This window comes from Ovis aries, chromosome 5 (genome assembly GCF_016772045.2).
Source record: "Ovis aries strain OAR_USU_Benz2616 breed Rambouillet chromosome 5, ARS-UI_Ramb_v3.0, whole genome shotgun sequence".
NCBI classification, from domain to species: Eukaryota; Metazoa; Chordata; class Mammalia; order Artiodactyla; family Bovidae; genus Ovis; species Ovis aries.
Window position 1 is genome coordinate 57,272,193 of NC_056058.1, and position 26,433 is coordinate 57,298,625.

The following is a 26,433-nucleotide window of genomic DNA, read 5'->3' on the forward strand; positions in this document are numbered from 1 at the left end:
GACAGAAGAGCCTGGCAGGCTACAGTCCATGGGGTCACAAAGAGTCGAACATGACTGACCGACTTCACTTTATGCTAGATACCATTCCCAGGATAGGGCAAACAAAACAAGATCCTTGAGGGCATAAGAATAAATATTTTAAAAATATTTTTCAGTTATTAATCAATTTATAAAGAAAGCAGAGTTGAGACATATGACAGAGAAAATGGGGTGCATTTTGGAGAGAATCCTGAAGGCTGAAAACCATTTCAGTTCAGTTGCTCAGTCATGTCCGACTCTTTGCGACCCCATGAATTGCAACAAATCAGGCCTCCCTGTCCATCACCATCTCCCGGAGTTCACTCAGACTCACGTCCATTGAGTCAGTGATGCCATCCAGCCATCTCATCCTCTGTCGTCCCCTTCTCCCCTGCCCCCAATCCCTCCCAGCATCAGAGTATTTTCCAATGAGTCAACTCTTCTCATGAGGTGGCCAAAGTACTGGAGTTTCAGCTTTAGCATCATTCCTTCCAAAGAACAACCAGGACTGATCTCCTTTAGAATGGGCACATGCAAATTTAGAGGAAGGGTGTTCTAAGCAAAGAGAACAACAAACATAAAAACAACAAAATACCGAAGAGAAAACCTTGAAATGTAAATAAGGTTGCCATGGTCAAGGGTGAGAGAAGTCAGTTCTGTGCCTCGGCCTTGGGAGCCAAGGCACAGCATTGGGGTTACTTCGACAGATACGCTAAAATATCTTCACTAGGGCTGCTGCTGCTAAGTCACTTCAGTTGTGGCCGACTCTGTGCGACCCCATAGATGGCGAAAACAGCTATTTAATGACACTGTGCTTGAGTTTCCTCAACATATAGTTAAGGGTGTGATCAAATACTGTTTGAAGAAGTTAATGAGATAATGTACATAGGGCTTCTCATACATGGTACCTATCTTGGTTATCATGGGGTCTTGATTCAGTGTGAAAAAGTAATCACTATCTTGTCAACAGTATTATAACAATTATCTCTCTTTGCATAACAGATCATCTCCAACTTATTGGCTTAAAACAAAAATAGTAAGTTATAGTATTGCCCACAATTCTGCAATCTGTGGACGTCCCTGGTGGCTCAGATGGTAAAGCGTCTACCTACAATGCGGGAGGCCTGGGTTTGATCCCTGGGTTGGGAAGATCCCCTGGAGAAGGAAATAGAAACCCACTCCAGTACTCTTGCCTGGAAAACCCCATGGACGGAGGAGCCTAGGAGGCTGCAGTCCATGGGGTCGCAGAGTCAAACACGACTGAGCAACCTCACTTTCTGCAATCTGTGCAGGCTCAGCGGAAATGGTCTGCCTCTGCTCCACATGGTGCTGGCTGTGTGGCTCCCTTGGGATCCACAAAGAATTCAGCCACATTTCTGATGTTTCAGGAGCGGTGCTAGAGAGGTTTTTCTTTGTCTCCCTGTCTCTGTCTCTCTGTAGTTTCTCACTCAACTCTGCCAGGCTCTTAAGGCTTACACCTAAAAATGACATGTCATATTTACTACATTCTATTGGTCAAAGGAAGTCACTGGCCCAGCTCAGATTCAAAGGGAGTGGGACAGATTCTTCTGTAGGAGAGGAGTAACTTGCATGAAGAGGATTTGTTAATGCTGATCTTAATAAACAACATTCTGAAAATACACTCTTTCCTTTAAAATATATTTGTAAGACTAATCATCAGTGGACATCATACAGAGGATGACTAGAAATATAGTTTAAGAAACAAGTAACAGAAAACTTGGACTCAAATGGTTAAATAAATCTGATGATCAACAGAGGTCCAAACTACGTAATTTATTTACTCTTAAGTATGAAGATAAGGTTTAAAAAAGAAGCCACTGTATTTATGGTGGTGAAGAGGAAGTTAATTTGGGTGTGAGAAACAGATTATGCTTCAGATTTTATCCCTAGAATTTGCACCCTTGCACATTAATGAGAGTCTAGGCAACAAGTCAGTAAACACCTTAATTATAACAAATTTAGTTAATGATTATCATAATTATGTTCTTCCTTATATTTTATTGTTCTCCAGTCACATCATGTGTATTCAACTTAAGTAAAGGTGGGAATGGTCATGTTTCTAATCTCAAATATTCACCTAAGTATACAAACAATAACCAGCATTAATGTGTGTCAGATATCTGTATCATCCCAAACAATGATGAAATTGAATATACTTGAATTTCAGTTTACATGAAGACATTATGTGTTAAATAAAGAAACTGACAACCAAAGCAGAGACGAAGATGCCCAAGATTCTATCTCAAGCATCAAGCCACTCTCCAGGACTTTAGTGTTCTGAAACTAATGCCTCCAATGGGGTAAAGACTGGATGAAATAATCAAATAAACTGAGAAATGGTGAGGAGTCATCAGTAGAGATTACATAAGCGCTTTATTTTTGGCTTCTTTCTTAATATTGTGAAGTATTTAATGAAACTTGGTAACCAACTGGCAAGTCTCCCCCTGACAATTTTGGCAAAGTGACATGGAATTTAAGACGTACTGTGTCTTCTGCTCCAAAAACCAAACCAAAAAATCAGTTTGCCTTCTGGATTCAGTTTAACTTATTTGCATCTATATATGAATAACCTATGGAGAAGGGAATGGCAACCCACCCCAGTATTCTTGCCTGGATGATCCCATGAACAGAGGAGCCTAGTGGGCTACGATCCATGGGATCACAGAGTCAGACACAACTGAGCAACTAATACAACAACATGCATAGCCTAATGAGTGCCATGTAACTCCTGTCTTCTGTCCTTATTGTGCTCAATCTTTACATACCTCCTTGGATTCAAAGAACAATACTTGACACATGTTAGTCCCCACCGTTCCAGAAAGGATTAAAAGGAAACATATTGGCCATTCACCAGGAGAAACTAATAGAGAGTTCAAAGTCTCCTTCCCTTTCGCTGCATGACAAATGGTCAGTTGAGATTAAATCAAGTAATTGGACAGCGAGTGCTGTAACACCCCACAGTCAGAAACCAAAATTACTACACTACAGTATGAACTTTCTAAACCACAAAAACACTTAGCAGACTTTGACTCTTTCAGTGGAGTATTATTATCATGATTTTAGAAATAAGGAAGATGGAAAAAGGCAGATGAAAAAAGATAAACTTGTATCAGATCACATAGCTAAATGAGAGGAGAGACAGAACCTCAGGTCATCTGACTTCACTGCTATTATTATTTCCAGCCAGATATGATGACTACTGAAAGGATATCTTCTATTTACAATCTCACTCCCAAACACATGAAACACCCTCTTCCCTTCTCTAACAACTGACTGTGGAGAGCATATTCTGAGCCTACTCTAAAATAGAATTTCAACCTTATTCCAAAATGTAAAGGAACATGGTAATGGAAGATAATTCTAAAGGTTGGAAAGTTCCCACAATTAAAGGAGAAATTAGATTTCCCATTTAGGAAAATTAAAGGATTAAAAGCAATTATTCAAAAAGCTCTTTGGAATGGTTTGGAGAAGATATATGTGAAAGAGAGAAAAAGGGCTACCTTACTCAGCACAATCAGTGATACCTTCAACTAATCCACAGAGGCAGTCACTGAGATCTCAGAGCACAGGCTTCCATGAGACTTTACCTTCTAACTGCAGTATCCTCACATATAAGGCACTCATCACGTTTTTTTTTTTTTTTTACATAGGCTATTTTCAAGTATGACAAAGCTGAAGTTGAAAAAAAAAATGGGTAACATAGATGATGGCATTGTGTAAGAAGCGTTTGTTTAAAGCAAAATGCAGATGCAGCTCTTGTGGTCCATTTGCTGTTATTTGAGAATTTACTGCATTGAAATCTACATCTGAGTATCTGGGTGCAAAAGTAATTTGCATAAAGTTTACCCATTTTTATCAATACACATGGTAGAGCAAATGATGAATTAAAGAATCTTGGTGGCATGCATATGGGCTTTCATTGCAAAATTTTTTAACTTGTTGGTATTTTGAAATTTTGTAATAAAATTTTAGTAAAAATTATAGGATGTTTAAAAACAATATACACATATTATATGGGGTATTATATATATTTATTTATTTGTAAATAAAATACATGTATATATAAACATATGGGGGCTTTCCTGGTGGCTCAGCAGTAAAGATTCCACCTGCCAATGCAGGAGACTCAAGTTTGATTCCTGGATTGGGAAGATCCCCTAGAGAAGGAAATGGCAACCTACTCCAGTATTCTTGCCTGAGAAATCCCATGGAAAAAAGAGCCTAGTGGACTATACAGTGCATGGGGTCCCAAGAGGCAGACACGACTTAGTGACTAAACCACTGCCACATAAACATATATGTATGCGTGTGTGTCTATACACACACACACACACACACACACACACACACACACACACACACACACAATTCAAGGTCTTCTGGTTCAATACAACCTCTTCTGACATTCATATGAAGCCCAGTCAGAACAAAGAAAAATTAGCTAGGGGGAAAAGTTACCTTATTACTGAAAATTTTAAATTTTCCTTTTTGATGCCTTAAAATTGTTAGCTTGGTTCAAATAAATCATTTATCATTTCCAAAATTTCCCTTCTAAATAAGCTAAAATGAAAATCAAACACAATCCAGAACCACTAAATCTGAGTATCTTAGAATTGGAAGGGATTATAAGACTCACTTAGTTTACCACCCTTCCCAAAGCAGAAATTTTCTTTAGGATTTAAAACAGTTTGTCTTGCACCTTCTTATACTGGAACTAGTTCTGCCATCTGGAACTATGCAGATCAAATAATATCTTGTTTCTCCATAGTAACACTCTTCAGATGACGATTCCAGTGGCAGTATTAATCCTAAGTCTGTTTTCACTCAAGCTTATGCTCCCTAGCACCATCAATCAACCTTACCATTCTATATGGTCTCTAGGCCTCCCATTATAAAAGCGTCTTTTGGCCATGCTTAATTTTCTCTTGTATAAGGCAGCCAATCTCGAACAAAACACTTCAGTGTTTCATAATAATGAGTTAATTACTGACCAGAAGTCCCAAGGTGATATTCACATGAGCTTGTTTGCTGTAATAGCTTAAGGCAAAAGGGTCGATAGTGTAATGTTATTCTCAAACATGAGATCTTTGTCTCTTGTTACCTTATAGAAATACATTACCCATTATCATTCCCCACTAGGTGTACTCATCACTTGCTAGTGACCGATATCAATGCATTTTCACTTACTTATAAAATATAATTTGAGGTAAATATTTTGCACATAACTCATCTGTAGGAAAATTTTGTGGGAATCTCTACAGTGTCTCTACTGTGACACACTAAACTTGGAGTATCAGTAATAGTATTGACTGAAGATCAGTCATCTCTTAACAAAAAAAAATGAACAGTGAATTCATCACTTTCTCAGATGGGCTATACCTTTTAAATTTTTTCTGTGAGGAAGATATCTGATAGGAGCATATTAAAGTTTGGATATTTATGAGAGTCAGGGCGTGAAGCTAATTTTAAACATGATAATCTACTTAAGAAGGAACACCTTTCAGGTTTCAAAATTTACTGTAATTTTTTTTTAACATAGTGACTGTGTTTAGCAATAAGGGTGGAGAATTTTCCAAATATATAACATGGTGGCAATCAGCATGGTTTATTCAGAAAGTATCTACTGAACATCCAACAACCAACTGGTTCTAACATGGAGGCTTTCATTTTCCTCCCCTTCATGTTCTTGGCCATGTTCTCAGGTAAGAAAAGTTACATTCAATGGCTTTCTTTCCAAATCTAAAAGTAAAGAATTATAAATGTTGAGTGATTTAGTAATGTCTTGTCAGAAACTTTAAAACGGGAAATCTTTGTCAGCGGACTGAAAGAAGGTAATTGCAAGCCACTTAAATATAGACCAAAGGCACAAAGATTAGTGACCAGGTAAGAGAACAGTGGATAGTCTGATGTGGCTTAAGAGCAGCAGAGGCAAAGAAAAAAAACTGAGAAAAGCAAGACATTAGGCTGGAAAGAAAATTCAGTATGACAGGATCATGAGAATTTGTGTATGTTCAAGATCATGTTCCACAAAGGATACAGTTTTGTGTGATGATCCAGCGTAGTGCGGTCAAATAGAAATGGGTTCAAATCCTGACAGTTCAATTTTCTATTTATGCACTTTTGGGGCAATTTAACTTTTTCTAGCCTCAGCGTTCTCATTTGCAAAAATGGAAATAATTATACGTTTCTACAGGTTATCATAGGAATCATGATAGCATTAGCTATCATTACTTGAGATCTTCACAAGTAACTCTCCTTCAACAATGCTTCTCTCTATTCCTTACCTCAACACAGTCAGGTTGTCTATTTTCAGAGACACAAATTCCTAGCTAGCAATAAATTTGTCAAGATAATAAATGATACAGATAATACATTTCTTAAGATAATAAAAGTATGATAAGTGAAACCAATTCCACTGTACTAATATCTCCAAATTATGACCTCCTACTTATGCATTTTTTCCCTACATCTAGTAAAATGAAATAATGGAAGTAAAGTGCCTATGACCTTCAGCTGCTTAGAATGGGAATATAAGAAATTACTCTCTTCTCATTGAAAACACTGCAGTTATTTCAGACTGTTGAGTACAGGGGTGATCAGACCCATTCTGTTATGGAATGTCAGTCTACAGTGATACTTAAAACGAATTACACATGAGAAAAGTTGTACAGAAGTGACATTTAGGGATCTGCTGAAGTATTAGAGTCAAGAAATAAGAATAGAGAGTGAAGTGATGGAATGGGAGAAGGGAGGAGAAAAGAGTATACATTTCAGAAGGAAAAAAAAAACATACAGCTGCAACTGGTCACTAGAACAGATATGTTTCACAATGACAGGTACCATATCGCCTGTGTACTTCAGCATCTTGCTGAATGACATTTAGTTTGTATTCAATAGTCATTTGTTAATGAAAGAACATATGTTAATATTAGACATGGAGGGTGAAGAAGAGAGAGGACTCGGGAATGCCTAGTACAATATAAAGTTGTGCCAATCATGTATTTAGAATTTGGGTAAATCAGAAAAGAAAAGTCAATAGTCTACAAAACCAAAACTAAAAATACTTATTTTACAAAATTTTAGCTTAAAAAATAGGTGGATAAAACACATTCTTATATCTTAGTTATCTTCTTTAACTAAAAATTCCACCCCTAGTTTCTATTCTACAAATTTATATTATCCATGGGAGAAATGATATATTTATTAGGGTTTTCATCAAATCATTGCTTGTAATATTAAGAGAGGAAAATAAGCCAACTACTTATTGCTAAGGAACTGGTTAAATAAATTACGGTAAATGTGACAAATGAGATAGTGTAGTCACTAAGGAAAAATAAAGAAGTTGCTTTGTAAGCACTGATCTAGAGATTGCCTCACTGTACTGTCAGGGAGAAAATGAGTAGTACAGCATATATGGTGTGCTACCGACTGTGTGGAAAAATATATTCAAATATGATTGTAAACATACAAGATATCTATGGAATGATCCAGAAAACCCTGGGAAATGTAATTGTGTCCTAGGTAAGGATATGAGGGGATTGGAACAAGAAAGGAAGGAAAAGTTACTCTAAACTGTTTGCACCTTTGTATTTTTAGAATTTGATGCATTTTGCTTGTATGACCTATTAAAAAAACACTAAACATAATTAACAAAAAAACCCCAGATTGACCAATTAATTTTTTCCATTCATCCACATCTCTATTCTCACTGATTTCTACTTGAAGTCAGTGCCTGTTAATGAACAACATTTCTTAGAATTCATGCATAAACCCATCTCTCTGTCAAAAGTATTTCTTTTCTTATCCATTTTTCAGGCTGTGGCCTATACTTCTTATATGTCACTTCCTCCAGGAAGGAGATATGATACTCTACTCCTTGCTATCTTTCCTCTGGGAAAGATATCTTTCCTCTAATTACTTCTTACATTATAGCACTGATCATTCTACTATAAATTCCTACTTGCTTAGTTGTACCCACTATTACACAGACCCCTGTCAGCCTCTTGAGGGCAGAATCATACATGCATTGTTCAGAGTTATTATCTCTAGATTTTACTACAGTTCTGGCATAGTAATGGACTCTCAATATATTTTTTGGTACATTGAATGAACAGCTAGATTATACCCACAGACCTCACCTCAGGTTACACCACAGTTGAATAAACCACGTTACTAACTGCTAAACTCCTATGCCTGGGTTAGGACCTTAACCACTATCAATGTAGAATACCACAGCATACTCAATAAAAAACAATTTATGAGGCATCTGATTTTTAGTTAAATCTGGAACCCCACTCCAGTACTCTTGCCTGGAAAATCCCATGGGTGGAGGAGCCTGGTAGGCTGCAGTCCATGGGGTCGCGAAGAGTCGGACACGACTGAGCAACTTCCCTTTCACTTTTCACTTTCATGCATTGGAGAAGGAAATGGCAACCCACTCCAGTGTTCTTGCCTGGAGAATCCCAGGGATGGCAGAGCCTGGTGGGCTGCCGTCTATGGGACCGCACAGTCGGACATGACTGAAGTGACCTAGCAGCAGAGAGACACACTTATGGTGTATACTCATGGAAATATAAAGCAGGACCAGTTGCAAATGCAAGAGAAATCCTCCTACACTTTCCAAAGGTTTGGAAGTTCCCTGAAGAAGGGAAATGACTGCCTTTGAGACAGTGACAAGGGGGACAGAAGATGACTACAGAAAACATATGGAGATGGGAGAAAGGATGTGGAAGGAGGGCTCATGCCTGATAGCTTTTGTCTGGAAAGTTGATGGCATCTTCTGTACAGTGAGGTTCTGAATGTGTGTTCTGTGATGTGCTGAAAGTTTTCAGTTTAGTTGGTCAGTCGTATCCAACTCTTTGTGACCCCATGAACCACAGCACACCAGGCCTCCCTGTCCATCACCAGCTCCCAGAGTCCACCCAAACCCATGTCCATTGAGTCAATGATGCCATCCAACCATCTCATCCTCTGCCGTCCCCTTCTCCTCCTGCCTCAATCTTTCCCAGCATCAGAGTCTTTTCCAATGAGTCAGCTCTTCGCATCAGGTAGTCAAAGTATTGGAGTTTCAGCTTCAGCATCAGTCCTTCCAGTGAACACTCAGGACTGATCTCCTTTAGGATGGACTGGTTGGATCTCCTTGCAGTCCAAGGGACTCTCAAGAGTCTCCTCCAACACCATAGTTCAAAATCATCAATTCTTCGGCACTCAGCTTTCTTCACAGTCCAACTCTCACATGCTTACAACAGGCATTAAGTAGAGGCTGTCTGATTAATTGAAAGTGAAAGTCTCTCAGTTGTGTTCAACTCTTTGTGACCCCTCTTGGAATTCTCCAGGCTAGAATACTGGAATGGATAGCCTTTCCGTTCTCCAGGGGATCCTCCCAACCCAGGGATAGAACCCAGGTCTCCCACATTGTAGGTAGATTCTTTACCAGCTTAGCCACCAGGGAAGCATTTGATTAATTAGTAATCCATTAAATCAGGACTTTGGGGTAATCTGAAAAGTGTTAGTCACTCAGTCGTGTCCGACTCTTTGTGATCTTATGGACTGTAGTCCACCAGGCTCCCCTGTCAGTGGGATTCTCACGGCGAGAATACTGGAATGGACTGCCATTCCTTTCTCCAGGGATCTTCTCAACCCAGGGATTGAATCCAGGTCTCCTGCATTGCAGGCAGGCACCATCTGAGCCACCAGGGAAGCTCAAGATAATCTGAAGGCCCAGTTCAAATAATTCAGACCCTGGTTTCGAAAAGGGGCAAGATAGCTTGACACCATTATTTTTGGAAACCATGTAATACAGTCAAGAAAAAAAAGGAGGACTCAAATAATCAGGTTATGAGACATAGTGGGAAGACTCCAGCTTGGGGTTTGGTTTTAAAAGATCAAAGAGGCATTAAATGCATACTGTATCTTGGGATGAATACTACTGATTTTATATTCTTAAAGATAAACAACTTCTTTTTGTGTGCTTATTGTTATCATTCCAGTATCCTCAACCCAGCCTTTGAAGACTGGAAGTGTTTTTAAACTAGGAGACAGTCCAGAACCTGCACTTATTCTAGAGAGAGACAATGAAGCTAATCAGCAAGGAGGACAAAAAAGAACCTGAAAGGGAAACAGGAAGCAACACCCAAGGAAAACCAGGGCCACTCATTCTGCAAGGACAACCAGGATATTCTATTCAGCCAGGAAAACCAGAAAATTTTAAACAGAAAGGGAGGCCAGGAGTTTTCAATCAGCCTGGGAGTCTGCAAGGGAATTCAGGACAATCTAACCAAAAAGGGAATCCAGAAGCTTCTAATGAGCAAGGAAAACCAGAATCTTTCAGCCAGCAAGGGAAGCCAGGGTCAACTAGCCACCAAGGAGAGGCAGGGTCATCTAGCCAGCAAGGGAAGCCAGGGTCAATTAGCCACCAAGGAGAGCCAGGGTCAACTAGCCACCAAGGAGAGCCAGGGTCAACTAGCCAGCAAGGGAAGCTAGGGTCATCTAGCCAGCAAAGGAAGCCAGGGTCAGCTGGCCAGCAAGGGAAGCCAGGGTCATCTAGGCAAAAAGGAAAGCCAGGATTGTCTAGCCAACAGGGAAAATCAAAGTCTTTTTATAATCAAGAAGAAAGAAAAACTGGAGTCAACCCTTTGAATGACAATACAATGGAGATTCAGGTTAGTGTTAATTTCTCTTTTTATTCCCCCAGTCAACTTACTTCAGTCATTCTATTTTCCAGTTAAAAGAATACACTGTACTAACGACAAACAGTTGGTGACAACACTGATTCAACAAAATGAGAGGGAACTGGAGGTGGTTACTTTCCTATATACTTATAATCATTAGTGAGTGTCACGCTCTTCCATTCTGTCTCATTGCCTTCTACGGTTTACCACTCAAGGCTGTCCACCTATACTGAACTAACTCAGACCCTCAATAACGGAGTTCCCATCCCCACCAGAATTAACGTTCATGTCTATTTTCATCCCACCCATAATATACAAACCACTTAAACAGTATTTCTGAGTCACAAGTCTAATCCATCACTTTCCTACTGAAAATTCTTCAGTGACACACCACACTACCTGGACAATAAAACCATGATTGGATACTTCACGTCACTCTTGCTCACACACCAGCCACATCGTACAAAATCCTGTAGTTTTCCAAGAATGGATTCTTGATACTAATGATATCTTCTTTCACAGAATGGACATTGTTCTTTACAATTGATTGTTATTCAATCAGAGCATTAACTTCTTAAAGAAAGTGCCACTTTAATTTCATTTATTTTTTTGGTCACGTGGCTTGCAGGATTTTAGTTACCCAACCAGGGATCAAACCCATGCCCCCTTCAGTAGGAGCCCGGAGTCCTAACCACTGGACTGCCATTAATGACAGAATGAGAGAATTTCCAGACAAAGTGCCATTTCTTTTCAAGCCTGTATTCCCAGATCCTAAAACAGGATAGGCATATAATAATTTCTCTTGAACTATTTGTCAGATGAGGAAATAAGTGGCTTGTATTTGAGAGGCATCATTGCAAACAGGTACATAGCCATGTCTCCCATATTCCCTTCTAAGTCCTGCTATGCTTTGCCTTTCCTTGCCAGTCTCTTTCCCAACAGCCAGCTTTCTAATTCCATTCAGCAATTACTTTGAACACTCCACTTAGTAGATTCAAAACCGTTTTCCAGAACACTTCCTCCACCTTGTTATCTTAATGGAAACTTCGTTTTTTACCTCAAAACGTGTCATTCATCAATACCCTTTCAAGTAAAAGCAGCCGAATACGCCTTGTCCTTACGCCTCTTCTAGCATGTAGGAGTAATCTCCCAGGGATGTCCCTGCTGTCCAGACCTTAATGCCATCACCTGCATGTTTCTGAATGTTTAAATCATCACCTAATCTTTCTCAATTTTATATTCTTTTATAAAATGGGGGAGATAACCCTGTCCAATTCACAGAGTAGGTGTGAATGAAAATAACAGATGTATATAAAATGAGTAGCAAACCTCTGTCATTTCCAGTGGTTTAGAGTTATCTATCACCTTCCTTAGCTCTAGGAAGTCTAAGCTCCCTACTGGAGGCACTCACCATTCTATTTAGTGCCTCTGCTCTCATCTGCTGGCCAAAGCTTCTTTACGTTCACAGCCTTCTGCCATCCTATAACTTGATTCTGAGATATGCTTCCGGTACTGCTATAGTTAACCGAACTCTCATAATCCTACCTCCTGACTCATTTTCTCATATGAAACAAGAAAAAAGAAAGGTTCAGTAAGTAATGACCATAAGTGTTTTGTATTTGCCAGTTTGTGTACAAAGCATTCAAGTGAGGCAGTCTGGGATACACAGTAAGATCAGAGGTTCTGGAATCAGATAACTCAGAGTTTCAATTCCAGATTGGGTAGTTAGTCCATATATGATTTTGTGCTTGTCACTTAAATGCACTGTCCTCCTGGAAAAAAAATAAACTCTTCTTTCATACTGTTGCACAGATTACATTAAAATGTAAAAGGTCAACAAAATAATTGATTGAGTACAATGCTTAATCAGTAGTTAACGAGTAATAAATACATGTTTTATTACAATGACATAATTAGAGTATCCTATATTTTACCTAATGGTCTTTCACATTACTGAAGACTGGCCATACTAGCAACAGGAACCCAACCGGAAAAACAAAATGTCAGCCTAACTATGAACCAGTCTGTGGTTCTGATGGAAAAACCTATGGCAACCGCTGTGCATTTAATGAAGCAAAAAGGTAAGAGGACTTTAGGTTTGTTTGTACTAGGAAGTACTATTCTGATCCAAAGGGACTAAACGAATATTTTTCATTACATCACCCATAGTTATCTCTCCATAGCACTTTGGATGTCTGTCCAAAGGAAACATAAAAGGACACTTAGCCTTGAACAGTAAAGTCAGTCATTTCCTGAGAAAATGTGATACATTCAGCTTTTTAAATAGGTGCAAGCTTATTACTGAGTCATTCATTTACCAAATACTCATTAAACATCTGCTATGTACCAGGCATTGTTCGAAGCACTAAGATGGTGAACAAAATACAGAATCTCTTGTTTCCATGGAGCCTTCATTTTTGCAAGGAAAGGCAGCAGACAAAATATATTAGGGGGCAAAGAGGATTATGAATCTCATAGATTACTAAGTGATGACTACTAAAATATACTTTAAATTTAAATAATATTAAAAGTTAGATTTGGTAAGCCAAGCCAAATTTTAAGAGTTGCACTCTTATCTATAAGATGACACGGCCATTTAAAATTAGAATGTGTGACTAAATGATAGTTAAGCTTTCAAAATTAATGAATACATCTCTGAATGAAAGGAATAAAGTAAAAATTATACTTCCTCTGTTTTGGAAAGTTCCAGAATTAAGGTTAATGTTAATGTAAATATTAAAGGTAAGTGTCCTCTATAGCTATAAAATATAAGTTGGAAGGCAGACTGGACACCTTCTCATTTTATAGATAAGGCACCTGGCCCAGGGACAGGAAAAGAATGCCACAGAGTATACAAATTCTCAGAATGTTCCATGTGAAACAGGCTAGCCACAGCCTTTTCCCATTTGTCTCTGTATGGTGATGCCACAATTACTTGGTCCTTGATTGCTCTCATTATCTTGTTTTCAGGTTGAGTAATGGGAAACTGAGTCTGAACCATGAGGGGAAATGTTAAGCATTTGCTACAACCAATTACCTGGAATCTCAGAATCCACTTTGAATTCCCTTTAAACAATGGATTTCCCTGGGTGTTCTACTGAGGCCAGCAGGAGTCTTATATATACAATGGATCTTACATTATTCTCTAGATCTTTTCACTGCAAATAAAGTTGGTTCCAGAGATGGTTCCAATTTCTGGGATTGTTTATTTTCTAGACTTTCCCAAAACTTGCATCTATGATCCACCTGTTCCCAAAGTGCCAAAATGGCTAAGACTTCAGCACCAGCAACTTTAGCAGCAATTTGCAAATCCTAATTAGTGTAAAAATCTCAGGAGCACATGTAAAAAATGAAGATTCCCCAGCTGAGAAATACTGGTGCTGTAGGTCTCTGCTAGAGCTCAAGAAAGTGGAGCTTGAAACTACATTCCAGGTGTTTCTAACAAAGGTGGTCTCTGGATACTTGATGTAAAACTGACTCAAGATTTCTTAAGGATGCAGTGATTGGCTTCAGAGGGTCTATGGAAATAATACGCAAAATAAATTCCCTGGAAACTTTTTTCTTCAGGGGGTATCCAAACCTTTTTTTTTTTTTCTTTTGCCACTCCTTGTGGCTTCTGGGGTCTTAGTTCCTCAATGACCAGGGATCAAACCTGGACCTAGGGCAGTGGAAGCGCTTAGTCCTAACCACTGGACTGCCAGGGAATTCCTGCATTCGATTCTTAAAGGGATATGTGAGCACAGCTAGAGTTTAAAACCACTGATCTACAGACCTGAAACATAGAAATTTACTGTATTTATCTGAAGTTGTGTTTGACGTCTGGCATCATCCAAAAACAGAATGCTTAGAAGGAATCTCACCAGGATGTTAATCATATTGGTTAGCAAGATGGGCCCAACAAAGGGAACAAACCCAACATAATGTTGGGGTCAGAGCTGGTGAAAAGAATGGTTTAATGAAAATGAAGTCAGAGAGCTTGCACAAGATCTGCAGGTCAGTGATAACCACAGGTCCTTTTATATCCACAGGAGCCCTATTCAACAGTAAGGTATTCAGATGGCAATCCATATTTGGAATATTATGGGTAGAACCCAACAAACATAGCAGGATACAGACAATGGAATAAGGCACATGGTCCAGATGAAAACGTAGAGGGAAGCTGTGGTATCAGACAGGATAAGCGGTTAAATCAAAGGAGAGAGAAACATAATGTGTCATGGTCTGGGAAAGTGAGGGGAGAAAAAAAAAAGATGCAGAAAGCTATCACTAAGGGATATGCGAGTTATTAAGAGGCATACCAAGGGCATTCAATTCCGCATATCTAATTGGCAATGAACAAACCTCAGAGATCAACTGTGGAATCCCCTCATACATGATTCATCTAGAAACTCAATCCCAAATTCAAATGGATAGAATCCAAGCAAACTCTTTTCTTGGACTTTTCCTAGTACTCCAGGATGTTTCCTTGTGATTCTGCTTAATGGAAGATTAAACAGAGGGGATGACTGAGCCCAGAGCAAAATGCCTCATGTTGTGGAACTAAATAAATTATTTTGAAATTAATATACACGTATATACAGATTAGAATTTAATGCTGGAAAATACCTCAGTACTTAATTACCATTAAGGTTAAATAAGTTAGTTTAGTTTTATTTACCTGTGCCTCACAAACAAAACAATTCATACTGAACACAGACCTCATACTTCAGACACAATGATGCCACTGCACAGACAGAACTTGTAACTTTTTCTTAAATACTTAAGGATAAAAGATATAATGAAGTTCTATATCTACCCACATTTGTTTTGCGCACACACACACAAATAAATTATTTCTGTATTTTTACTATCAGAATTATCTCAGGAAAATGTTCTGTGGCAGAAGCTACAACTGAGTGTGCTCCAACAATTAGTCTGTAATATCAATGAGGCATTTAATAATCGCATGAAAAGACATTAATGCAATCTTGCAAATATATAGTGAGCATCTTGAGGGAGAAATTTTTAGACTTTTTTTGTACACAGAAGGAATTTGTTTTAATGAATGAATCATTGAACAATCAATGCAGGAGAATACCAGTGAAACAGGTGCTGTTCACGTCTCTCCTTAATTGCCTATATCTAAGTCAAGCTACTATTCATTGTCTCCTCCTGAAACAGTGCAAGATCTCCTTAAATGATTTGTGTCCTTTTACTTCCCGTCTTTTTAATTCATTCCTCATAGAGCAGCAAGAGTGACCTGTTTGAAATATGCATTTTATGATGTACTACTGCTATCCTAGCTTACAATCCTTGGGTCCCTAATATTTAGGACAACCTTCATATTCTACCCCTGATCCACAGGATAATCATCGTCCTGATAGCAAGTTTGACTACAGCCACTTTTGATCATTCCAAAGAGTTTAGAAACCTTTTCCTGAAAACACTTCACATTCTTTTCCTTATCATCAATGCCCTTAATCCTTTAGCAGCTCATGAGACCAGCAAGTCCCTGGCTCCTTCCTATCTGTTCAAAGTCATTGTCTGCCTGGACTCCTCTAACTTTTTCTGTCCTAGCCACAGAGATCTTCCCACTATCGGAATCCACTAATTCCTTATAAATCAGGACCTGTGAATTTTCTTAGTCCTTCTGCAACACTGGAGATGAGAACTTTTGAAATCTATTCTCCTACCATCAGTCAGTTCAGTCGCTCAGTCATGGACTGCAGCACACCAGGACTCCCTGTCCATCACTAACTCCCAGAGTTTACTTAAACTCGTGTCCATTGAGTCGGTGATGCCATCCAACCATCTCATCCTCTGTCATCCCCTTCTCATCCTGCCTTCAATCTTTCCCAGCATCAGGGTCTTCTCAAATGAGTCAGTTCTTTGCATCAGGTGTCCAAAGTATTGGAGTTTTAGTTTCAACATCATTCCAACGAACATTTAGGACTTCTGCCCTTTAGGATGGACTGGTTCGTTCTCCTTGCAGTCCAAGGGACTCTCAAGAGTCTTCTCCAACACCACAGTTCAAAAGCATCAATTCTTCGGTACTCAGCTTTCTTCACAGTCCAACTCTCACATCCATACATGACTACTGAAAAAACCATAGCCTTGACTAGATGGACCTTTGTTGGCAAGTAATGTCTCTGCTTTTCAACATGCTGTCTAGGTTGGTCATAAGTTTTTTTCCTAAGGAGTAAGCATCTTTTAATTTCATGGCTGCAGTCACCATCTGCAGTGATTTTGGAGCCCAAGAAAATAAAGTCTGACACTGTTTCCCCATCTATTTGCCACGAAGTGATGAGACTGGATGCCATGATCTTAGTTTTCTGAATGCTGAGTTTTAAGCCAACTTTTTCACTCTCCTCTTTCACTTTTATCAGGAGGCTCTATAGTTCTTCATTTTCTGCCCAAAGGGTGGTGTCATCCTGCATACATGAGGTTATTGATATTTCTCCCAGCAATCTTATTTCCCAACTTGAGAAAGGAGGATGTCAAGACTGTATATTGTCACCCTGCTTATTTAACTTATATGCAGAGTACATCATGAGAAACACTGGGCTTGATGAAGCACAAGCTGGAATCAAGATTTCTTCCAACAGGCAATGGAAAAATTAAATCATTCTGAGCATGAGTGAAATGAGTAGATTTCCATTAATATGGATGCTTAAACTAACTAACACTTACGTAGCACTAAAGGCATCTCATTAATATTTCCAAAGAATAATTTTGCATTGAAAAATCCCAGTTTATCTTAGGTAAATAAAGCAAGTTGCAGAAAAGTTTATGCTTCTATTAAATACAAAACCTCTGGTTCACAGTAGTAAAGAATGGCTGGAATGGGGTTCCAGAGATATTTCTACCTCTCATTCTATTACCCCCAACTGTAGCCACATATTTAGCTTGGATTCTTTTAGAGATCAATGCCCAAGGTCTAAGGCAGAGCACCTGAATCACAATCCGAGGAGACCAGGTGCTGTTTATAAAACTCCCCAGGTGAACATCATCTCTATCAACTGTTTTTACTACTAAGGTTCTAGACTTTCCTTATTTTGAAGGCCTTGATAGTCTTATATAGCACTGGTCAGCTATATATAACATTGTAGAATGTTTCTCACTTGAGATTTGTGTGGTATTTTTCTCATGACTAGATTGTGATTATAAATTATTTGAGAAAATGTACAAAAACTCTGAGCTGACTTTACAATGCTGACCAGGTAATTCACTACCCTGAGTCTTAATTTCCTTATCTGTGAAGTAGAACCAGCTGTCCCTTAAGTGTCTTTATTTTTTGTTTTCTGGAACACTTTTTTTTCTTAACTGAAGTATGGTTGATGTATCATATATATATGTTACAACTGTGAATATGGTGTTTCACAATTTTTAAAGTTTATACTTCATTTATTATAAAATAACGACTATACTCCCTGTTTTACAGTATATCCTTACAGATTTTTAGAAAAATTTTCATGTATTTTTAATAGGAGGTAGATTATTTTATACATAATAGGTTGTATTAATACCTCTTAATCTTCTACCTCTATCTTGCCCCCCTTCTTTCTCCCCACTGGTAACCATTAGTTTGTTCTCTATATCTGTGAGTCTGATTTTTTTCTTGCTATATTCACTAGTTTGTTGTAGTTTTCAGATTCCACATACAAGTGCTATCATATAATACTGACTTTCTCTGTCTGACATTTCATTTAGCATAATACCATCCAAGTCCATCCACGTACTTGCAAATGGCAACATTATATTCTTTTAATGGCTGAATAATACTCTGTTAGGTATATAAACAGGACTGGGGTTAATAGAGACTTCACTGGAAAAGGGGGCACACAAAATTGCACAGGCTCTGGCACAGGGCGAAAGTAGTGACTTGCCCAGGAGCCCGGCCTGGACCCACCTGCTGGTCTTGCAGAGTCTCCCGGAGAGGCGGACGGAGAGAGTGCAGAGCTGCTCACCCTGGGGATGGAGACAGTGGCAGCAGCCATTCTTGGGAGCTCCGGCGCTGGTAGGAGCCATGGCAGAATCCTCCCTTCACCTGATTAGTGCCAAGACCTGGCCCCACCCAACAGCCCACAGGCACCAGTGCTGAGATGTCTCAGGCCAAGCAACTAACTGGATGTGAATACAGTCCCACCCTTCAGCAGACCCACTGCAGAAAGAACTTCGGAGCCCACAGAGGCCTCTGGACACAAACGCCCTGCCCACCTGAGAGCCAGGACTCAGCTCTATTTACCAGTGCGCAGGAGCAGTCCCAGAATCCCCCCCCCCCCCCCGCCCCGGCCCGGGCCCTGGCCCCGCCCTCCGGGAAGCCGGCCCATGCCTCTGGAGCAGCCTCACCCTCCAGGGGCAGACACCACCACAATCCCACAGCCTGCAGAACAGTCTGCCCGCAGAAAGTCAGACTCTGCCCTGGAACCAGCTGGGCCCTGGTCCTGCCCAACTGCAGTTCAACAGAAGCTTCAGGATACCCCAGACCCCAAGTCCAACTGTGTCAGGAACCAGCCCTCTACTACCAGGCACTGACACTGGGTCCTGCAACCAGACTGTAGGACTCAGCTCTGCCTGCCAATCGTCCAGCATTAACCCCAGGACCTGGCTTCATCCACCAGTAGACGAGCAACAGTCCCAGAGTTTTCAGGACCCCAAGACAGCACTAGTCCCAGGGCCCTCTTTTGACCCGGCTCCTGCACAAGGCTGGGCCTGGGGCCAGCCCCGCCTACAGACCCGCCCACACAGTCAGCTTGCTGCAACAGAAGGCCCACCCCGCCCTCAGAGAGGGAAGCCCTAGAGCACATAGCCTGGGCGATGAGAGGGGCGAGTGCTGCTGGGATGCCTAGGACTTCTCCAGCTAAAGGCCAATTCTCCAAGGTCAGGAAGACTATAAAATACATAAAAATACAAACAAAATGAGCAATCGAGGAGCATTTTCTTTTTTCTTTTTTTGTTTTTGTTTTTCTTTTCTTTTTTTTTTTTTTTTAGTTTTTATTTTTTAAATTTTAAAATCTTTAATTCTTACATGCATTCCCAAACATGAACCCCCCTCCCACCTCCCTCCCCAGAACATCTTTCTGGGTCATCCCCATGCACCAGCCCCAAGCATGCTGCATCCTGCGTCAGACATAGACTGGCGATTCAATTCACATGATAGTATACATGTTAGATGAATGGATAAGAAAGCTGTGGTACATATACACAATGGAGTATTACTCAGCTTTTAAAAAGAATTCATTTGAATCAGTTCTGATGAGATGGATGAAACTGGAGCCGATTATACAGAGTGAAGTAAGCCAGAAAGAAAAACACCAATACAGTATACTAACACATATATATGGAATTTAGGAAGAGGAGCATTTTCATAAGTGATTTTTTAGACCCTTGTGCTTTTGTGGTCCTTTAAATATAAAGTAAGTATGAGAAACATGGTTTCAACGCAAGAGTGGGGTTGTTTTGTTGTTTCTTGGTCATTGTGTGCAGCCTGTGGGATTAAGATTGTTCCCTGGCCAGGGATTGATTCCAGCAGGAAAAACACCAAGTCCTAACCAATGAACCACTGGGGAGTTCTGGATTTTCTTTTTTAAATCACCCCTTCCCTGGCCCCCAGAAGGTAAACAAAATATATGTTTTCTCAACTTTTTCAATCCAAAGCTATTTCCTTTTTTTATAGAGAAACTTATTTTTATTTGGGATTATCTCTCCTGTATTAGTGTATGTATATATACATATAATTTTTTTCCTTCTACTTAAACTGTTTTTAACCTTTATTTTTCCAGCCTCAATGTCCTCTATCAGCCAGTGATTCTGAATTTCCACAGATCTCTGTCTTAGCATGTAATTATATATATATGTATATATATATGTATATATCGGAGAAGGCAATGGCACCCCACTCCAGTACTCTTGCCTGGAAAATCCCATGGATGGAGGAGCCTGGTAGGCTGCAGTCCATGGGGTCACTAACAGTTGGACACACTGAGCGACTTCACTTTCACTTTTTACTTTAATGCACTGGAGAAGGAAATGGCAACCCACTCCAGTGTTCTAGCCTGGAGAATCCCAGGGACTGGGGAGCCTGGTGAGCTGCCGTCTATGGGGTCGCACAGAGTCGGACACTACTGAAGTGACTTAGTAATAGTAGTAGTATATGTATATATATATATATATATGTACACTATATTGGTAATGATCTCATCAACAATAGCAGACAATTCAATTACCACTTACATCCATAAAGAATACTCATACATTAAAAAAATTTTTTTTTCACTCATGTATTTTTATCTGGGTCCAGAATTCTTGCCTGGAAAATCCCCATGGGTGGAGGAGCCTGGTAGGCTGCAGTCCATGGGGTCGCTAAGAGTCGGACACGACAGAGCAACTTCACTTTCACTTTTCACTTTCATGCATTGGAGAAGGAAATAGCAACCCACTTCAGTGTTCTTGCCTGGAGAATCCCAGGGATGGGGGAGCCTGGCAGGCTGCCATCTATGGGGTCGCATAGAGTCAGACACGACTGAAGTGACTTAGCAGCAGCAGCAGAATTTTTAAAACACATATTCACTGACCTATGATATTTGCACTTGGCCGTCTCAACTTCAAAACATTATTTTGAGTTATCCCAGTGCACCAGCCCCAAGCATCCAGTATCATGCAGTGAACCTGGGCTGGTGACTCGTTTCTTATATGATATTACACATGTTTCAATGCCATTCTCCCAAATCATCCCACCCTCTCCCTCTCCCACAGAGTCCAAAAGACTGTTCTATACATCTGTGTCTCTTTTGCTGTCTCGCATACAGGGTTATTGTTACCATCTTTCTAAATTCCATATATATGTGTTAGTATACTGTATTGGTGTTTTTCTTTCTGGCTTACTTCACCCTGTATAATAGGTTCCAGTTTCATCCTTAAACTCAGAATGTCAAAACTTAACTAATATCCTTCTCCTGCTCCAGTGCAATGTGCTTCATTTACAAGGTTTAAAAATCACTGGGTGGTACAATCACATAGCTGATTACACAAGTCAGAAATTCTGAATCTCCTCGATGCAGCCTCTTGTCCACCTCACCAACAGTGTTGTCTTTCAAAGTCAATTATTATGTCTCTTTCAGTTCAGTTCAGTCGCTCAGTCGTGTCCGACTCTTTGCGACCCCATGAACTGCAGCACCACCAACTCCCAGAGTTCACTCAAACTCACATCCATTGAGTCAGTGATGCCATCCAGCCATCTCATCCTCTGTTGTCCCCTTCTCTTCCTGCCCCCCAATCCCTCCCAGCATCAGAGTCTTTTCCAATAAGTCAGCTCTTCGCATGAGGTGGCCAAAGTACTGGAGTTTCAGCTTCAACATCAGTCCTTCCAAAGAACACCCAGGGCTGATCTCCTTTAGAATGGACTGACTGGATCTCCTTGCAGTCCATGGGACTCTCAAGAGCCTTCTCCAACACCACAGTTCAAAAGCATCCATTCTTCAGTGCTCAACTTTTTTCACAGTCCAACTCTCACATCCATACATGACAACTGGAAAAACCATAGCCTTGACTAGATGGACCTTTGTTGGGAAAGTAATGTCTCTGCTTTTGAATATGCTATCTAGGTTGGTCATAACTTTCCTTCCAAGGAGTAAGCATCTTTTAATTTCATGGCCGCAATCACCATCTACAGTGATTTTGGAGCCCCCCAAAATCAAGTCTGACACTGTTTCCACTGTTTCCCCATCTATTTCCCATGAAGTGATGGAACCAGATATGAACTTTAGTATCAACCAAATAAGTGTAAGATACTATGTTCTCTTACTCAAGACTATTGCAATGATTTCCTAAGTATTTTATATATATCCATCCAGCCATTTTTTTTATTCTACTGTTATAACCAGAGGAATATTTTTTAGGGGTCAATCTTATCATATCTTTCGTAAAGTACTTCTAATACATCTAGGGTCCATGGCAATCCTATGAAGGATTGTGACCACAATCTTTATTGTAGCCTTCAAATTCTGTATGTTTTGCCCTTCTTTACTGCTCCCCTTTAGCTTTTATTGAGTCTTTTTTTTTTCCTTCCTGCTCTTGACCTTGGCATTTCGTTATTTACATGGCATCCTGTTACACTTACTGACCCTAGGCAAAGAACCCTAGTGACTGCTGAACTCAAATCCGTCACGGTGGGCCTATCCATACTAGAAAAGGGCTCTCTGGATGGTTAACTTGTCTCATGAGCTCCATGAAAACTTTCCAAATATTTCTTACCATTGAGGGTGGTCTAGGATTCCAACCACTCATCCCTCACTCCTTCACCCTGAAGGAGTTTGTGATCTCAAACTCTGACACCCTTTCTCTCTCTCTCCCCATTCCACCCTTCCCCTCCATCCTATATAGGCATTTCCTCTTGCAAAATTTTTGTACTTTTAATCTGTAAATTGCATCTGTTTCTTGGACTTAGAATAATACATACTCCCTTTCTTAGGTCAGGTCTGAGTCCTGAGTCAGGACTGAGCATACAGGAAGTATCAAGAGACACTCTGCCCCAAGGGGAGAGGATGTGTACAAGGACAGGGAGCCAGTGAGGATTAGCTGCTGGAGGAAATGGAGCACAACCTCTTCACTGTGTCTAAGTCCAAATCCTCCTTATTGAGAAACACTCTGTAGATGTCCTCGGGAGTTTGTGTTCTTTTATTTCTTTTTCTTTCTCTGTAACTCATCTTTTTCTGAAGGAAAAGTGTACAGAACTCTATGAAGATGGACATTTTTGATGGAGCTACATAATAGTATGCCTTTTATTTTTACTCCATTTTGCAGCAGATTCTATAAGTACTCTTCATAATTCAGGCTCTTATGTTTCTAAACCCTATGATCAGCTACATTATATTCAGGAGGTAAAAATTCAACCTCAAAATCTTATTTATTTTATGGCTCTATTCATATATTACTATCCAAACTGCAAAATTATAACGATGAAGAAAAGAGGAATGATGGCAGTGGTTATGGTTGGTGAGAGAGTATCAGAGGGAGGCAAGAGGGAGCTTATTTGTGATGACTGAATTCTACATCCTCAATACGGTAGTAGTTATATTAATCTGTACATGAAACACTGTCCACAGAACTATGCATCAAAGAATTAAGAGTTCCTTTACCAAATGTTGAAATCCAAATAAGGTACATAATTTAGTGAACAGTAGTATACCATGTCAATTTGCTCGTTTCCTCTGTATTGTGATTATGTAAGACTTTATCACTGAGGAAGATTGGTAAGACAAAATAGGACCTAACTATATTGCTTCTACATCTTTCATGAATCTAAATCTGTTTTGACATAAAATTGGTCAAATATAGTACAGAGAAATCAGATTAGTGGTCCCCAAATGCTAGGAGAAGGGGAACGAATTGATTACAAAACAGCAGAAGGGAAATTGGGGGAGTTAAAGAAATATCCCGTATTTTTATTGTGGTGGTGCTTACACAATTACAATAAGCTTGTCTAAATTTATAGAACTATACAACTATGAAAGTTGAGTTATACTGTATACAAATTAGAATTTAATAAGCATAAGAAATAATTTCAAAATTCAGTCATCCTTTTTAATACTTGTATTATCTAAACCCAGTTCTGTTCTGTTATCTACCTCTGGTTTAAAAAAAAAAAAGCAGTATTTTTTTTTTTTCAATTTAGAACAATAGGATTGATAAGCTCTAGATCTGAATTTCACTGAATAACTTTTAGTGGATGTAACAACCCAGAGTTGCAACTCTATACAATTAAAAAGATATTCAGGCATTTCTGAATCCCTAAAAGAAAATTATCTCCCAAATGTATTTAAAGTAAAAATGTTATTTTATGGTCTTTTTGGTCTTTTGATAATTAATAATTCAGCTGTTGGATTAGATATTCCTATAACTGAGTATAAATTGTTCATCAGGCAAATACTATCGTCACCTCTGTTTGAAAGTTCTGGCTTGCTATTAAAATCATAATTTAAATATAATCTTGAATATAAAATGGTGGCATACTATGTTTAGTAAAATGATTCTTGCATTTAGAATGTTATTCCTTAAAAGAGACCTGGGCTCAATCCCTAGGTTGGGAAGATCCCCCAGAGAAGGGAAAGGTCACCCATTCCAGTATGCTGGCCTGGAGAATTCCATGGACTGTATAGTGCATGGGGTCGCAGAGAGTCGGACACAACTGAGCAAATTTCACTTTCACTTTCCTTAGAAGAAACTGCAATGTCTCGATGCAGAACAAATATTCTCATAATATTTTAGGTTTTCTTGACCTGGACAAGTGAGATAAGAGTTGTTCTTGTCCAGACATTTCTATTGATCACAGCCTGAGGTATCTTTTAAAGCATGCTATATGGCACCCAATAAGTTGAGTCTCTTCTAGGACAAAAGGCAGATTAGAAGACTTCAGTCTCCTTTGAAATACTGGTAAATGGAGACTTTAATAATTCCCTCTCTAACAGTATAAAGTTTCCAAAAAACAAAAGATCCCCCAAACAAAAAACACTTTGTTCAGTGACCAGGGGAAGTTCACATGTGTGTCTTAGTTGCTGTTTTACATGTGTAGAAGGCAATGGCATCCCACTCCAGTACTCTTGCCTGGAAAATCCCATGGACGGAAAAGCCTGGTAGGCTACAGTCCATGGGGTCGCGAAGGGTTGGACACGACTGAGCGGCCTCACTTTCACTTTTCATTTTCATGCACTGGAGAAGGAAATGGCAACCCACTCCAGTGTTCTTGCCTGGAGAATCCCAGGGACGGCGGAGCCTGGTGGGCTGTCGTCTGTGGGGTCGCACAGAGTCGGACACGACTGAAGCGACTTAGCAGCAGCAGCAGCAGCAGGTTAAATTCAGTAGCTATTTCTTGTTATTGCCCAAATGCTGGGTTACTTTGCCCACAACATATGGGGCAGTCCAGAAAGACTAGAGACTGCTCTTACTTCCTATTTTTCTCTCTTTTAATACCCCTATTATGTTAAATACAGAGTATTTTTCTTACCTTTGGTTCAAGTTGAGTAATATGTTCTTTTTTAATCTTTATGGAACTTCTAATTCACACATCTAACATTCCCTTTACTGGCTAGGTAAAAAATGAAAATATTGTAGCCTGCTGTGATTCATAGGCTACACTCTTCTGCTTTTAATCTCTGCTGATGCACATATATAAAAGGAGAGATCTAGTGTGTACAACATGAAGACATTTCAATTCTAAACTTCAATTTACTTTTCCTCAAATGTCCTGCACCAGAAGGACTGGCATACTGCAGACACTTCTGGTTGTAGTTATGTAAATAATTCAAAGAGCTACTGCAAGAGTAATATTCACTGTACTATAATGATAGAGCCCTTTCTGCACTCATCAGATTTTGTATTCTCCAATTAAGTTGGAACAGAACACTGCTACATTCAAAGTTTCCTTTCTAAATCCTACCTTTCTCCATAGCTATAAAAGGCAAGTTAGATTAGGGTGGCAAATGTAAGTCTGTACCAAACCTGAAGGCAGATTATCTTACTATTTTATCCCTGACATCTAAGAGGCCGGAAGTGTCAGTTCCCTATTTAAAATAAAGAATTTTTATATTAGAAATTCTAAATAGTGTGTCATGGTTACTCATTGGTAGTATTTGAATTTGAATTCAAGTCTTTCAACTGCCAGAACTTTTTCTAGAAATCAGTGAAGGAGATTCATTTATTAGGGAGACAATAACTGATTAAATATTACCCTACTTCAAAGACTCCAATG

At 39.5% G+C, this 26,433-nt stretch overlaps 1 protein-coding gene across 1 annotated transcript in view; it reads left to right on the forward strand.

Moving 5' to 3' along the window:
• Window positions 1-5,692: 5,692 nt before the first annotated feature.
• Window positions 5,693-26,433, forward strand: part of MARCOL (MARCO like) — a 39,486-nt gene continuing 18,745 nt past the window's right edge. The window contains 6 exon segments of the mRNA XM_060416626.1: window positions 5,693-5,741; window positions 10,029-10,138; window positions 10,140-10,700; window positions 12,669-12,790; window positions 16,053-16,192; window positions 23,490-23,566. Coding sequence (XP_060272609.1) covers window positions 5,693-5,741; window positions 10,029-10,138; window positions 10,140-10,700; window positions 12,669-12,790; window positions 16,053-16,192; window positions 23,490-23,566 — 1,059 coding nt within the window.